This window comes from Phalaenopsis equestris, unplaced genomic scaffold (assembly GCF_001263595.1).
Source record: "Phalaenopsis equestris unplaced genomic scaffold, ASM126359v1 Scaffold191619, whole genome shotgun sequence".
In the NCBI taxonomy this organism is placed as follows: domain Eukaryota; kingdom Viridiplantae; phylum Streptophyta; class Magnoliopsida; order Asparagales; family Orchidaceae; genus Phalaenopsis; species Phalaenopsis equestris.
Window position 1 is genome coordinate 1 of NW_018211568.1, and position 904 is coordinate 904.

A 904-nucleotide genomic window follows, 5' to 3' on the forward strand; every position below is an offset into this window, starting at 1 on the left:
TTTTTTTTACTATTTTTACCATAAAAAAACAGTAAAAAAAACTGCCTCAAATGAAGCCACGCAAAGCTTTAAAAACGCAAACGAATGATCACAACACAAACAAAAACAGGCATGTTCTGACAAACCAAGCAAACGAAAACAAAGTCTTAAGGGCATTTTGGTCCTCCTCGCTTGGTCTTCCAGTTGTTATAGCAAGGACACACCTGCTTGTTTCCGTAGAAGCCCGGGGGCACGCAGAGGCACTTTCTACAGCATTTTCCACAGAACAAGATGCAAGCTTTGTGGTACTGTGTCTTCGAGCACCTCCTCCCGCACTCGCGCGGACACTCTGTGCTCGCATTTTACGAAATTTCAGTAAAGAGTGAAGAAGGAGAAGAGGAGGAGGAGAAGGAATGGAGAGCTCACGGTAGGTTCTGATGCTTCCGGGGCCGAAGCGGGGCTTCCTCTTGTAGAGCTGATGCTGTAACTCTTCTTCGAGTGAGTTCATAGAAGAGGATGAGAGGATGAGGAAGGAAAGGAGGAGGAGAAGGTAGAGGAGCTTCGGCATGGCTGAGGAGAGGGGAAGAGTAGAATGTAAAGTTGAAAGGTGATAAGACGCAACAGAGAGGAAATACTGAAATAGTGGACTGGACATGTTTTTAATGAGGTTTTTAAATTGAAGGCAGAAGGTGAGGAAAGGGAGCATGTGAGGTGCCGACAAGCGGGCACGCTGCGCGAGGTTTTTTATGACCAAGAGAGAAAATGATGTGATTATGGGGATGCGTGTGATTATGGGGATGCGTATTGAGATGTTTGTTGTTGGATCAGTAAATCTTAGAATATTTGATCGTACTGCAAAAAAAAATAATTGTCATTTATGACTGAATAAGATGAAATATACAAAAAAAAAAAAAAAAAAAAAAAT

The 904-nt window shown here is 42.7% G+C and overlaps 1 protein-coding gene across 1 annotated transcript; it reads right to left on the reverse strand.

The window, feature by feature from the left end:
- Positions 1-50: 50 nt before the first annotated feature.
- Positions 51-883, reverse strand: LOC110034630 (gibberellin-regulated protein 4-like). Its single transcript, XM_020738882.1, has 2 exons — positions 406-883; positions 51-328 (listed from the first exon to the last, which is right to left on the reverse strand). The coding sequence occupies exons 1-2, from the start codon at positions 683-685 to the stop codon at positions 147-149; spliced, it is 462 nt and encodes a 153-aa protein (XP_020594541.1). The 5' UTR covers positions 686-883; the 3' UTR covers positions 51-146.
- Between the last annotated feature and the right edge of the window lie 21 nt (positions 884-904).

Coding starts and splice junctions, on each gene's coding strand:
- LOC110034630 (XM_020738882.1), bottom strand. CDS start 685: ATGCTCCCTTTCCTCACCTTCTGCCTTCAATTTAAAAACCTCATTAAA. Junction 329..405: donor CGGAAGCATCAGAACCTACC/GTGAGCTCTCCA, acceptor ATGCGAGCACAG/AGTGTCCGCGCGAGTGCGGG.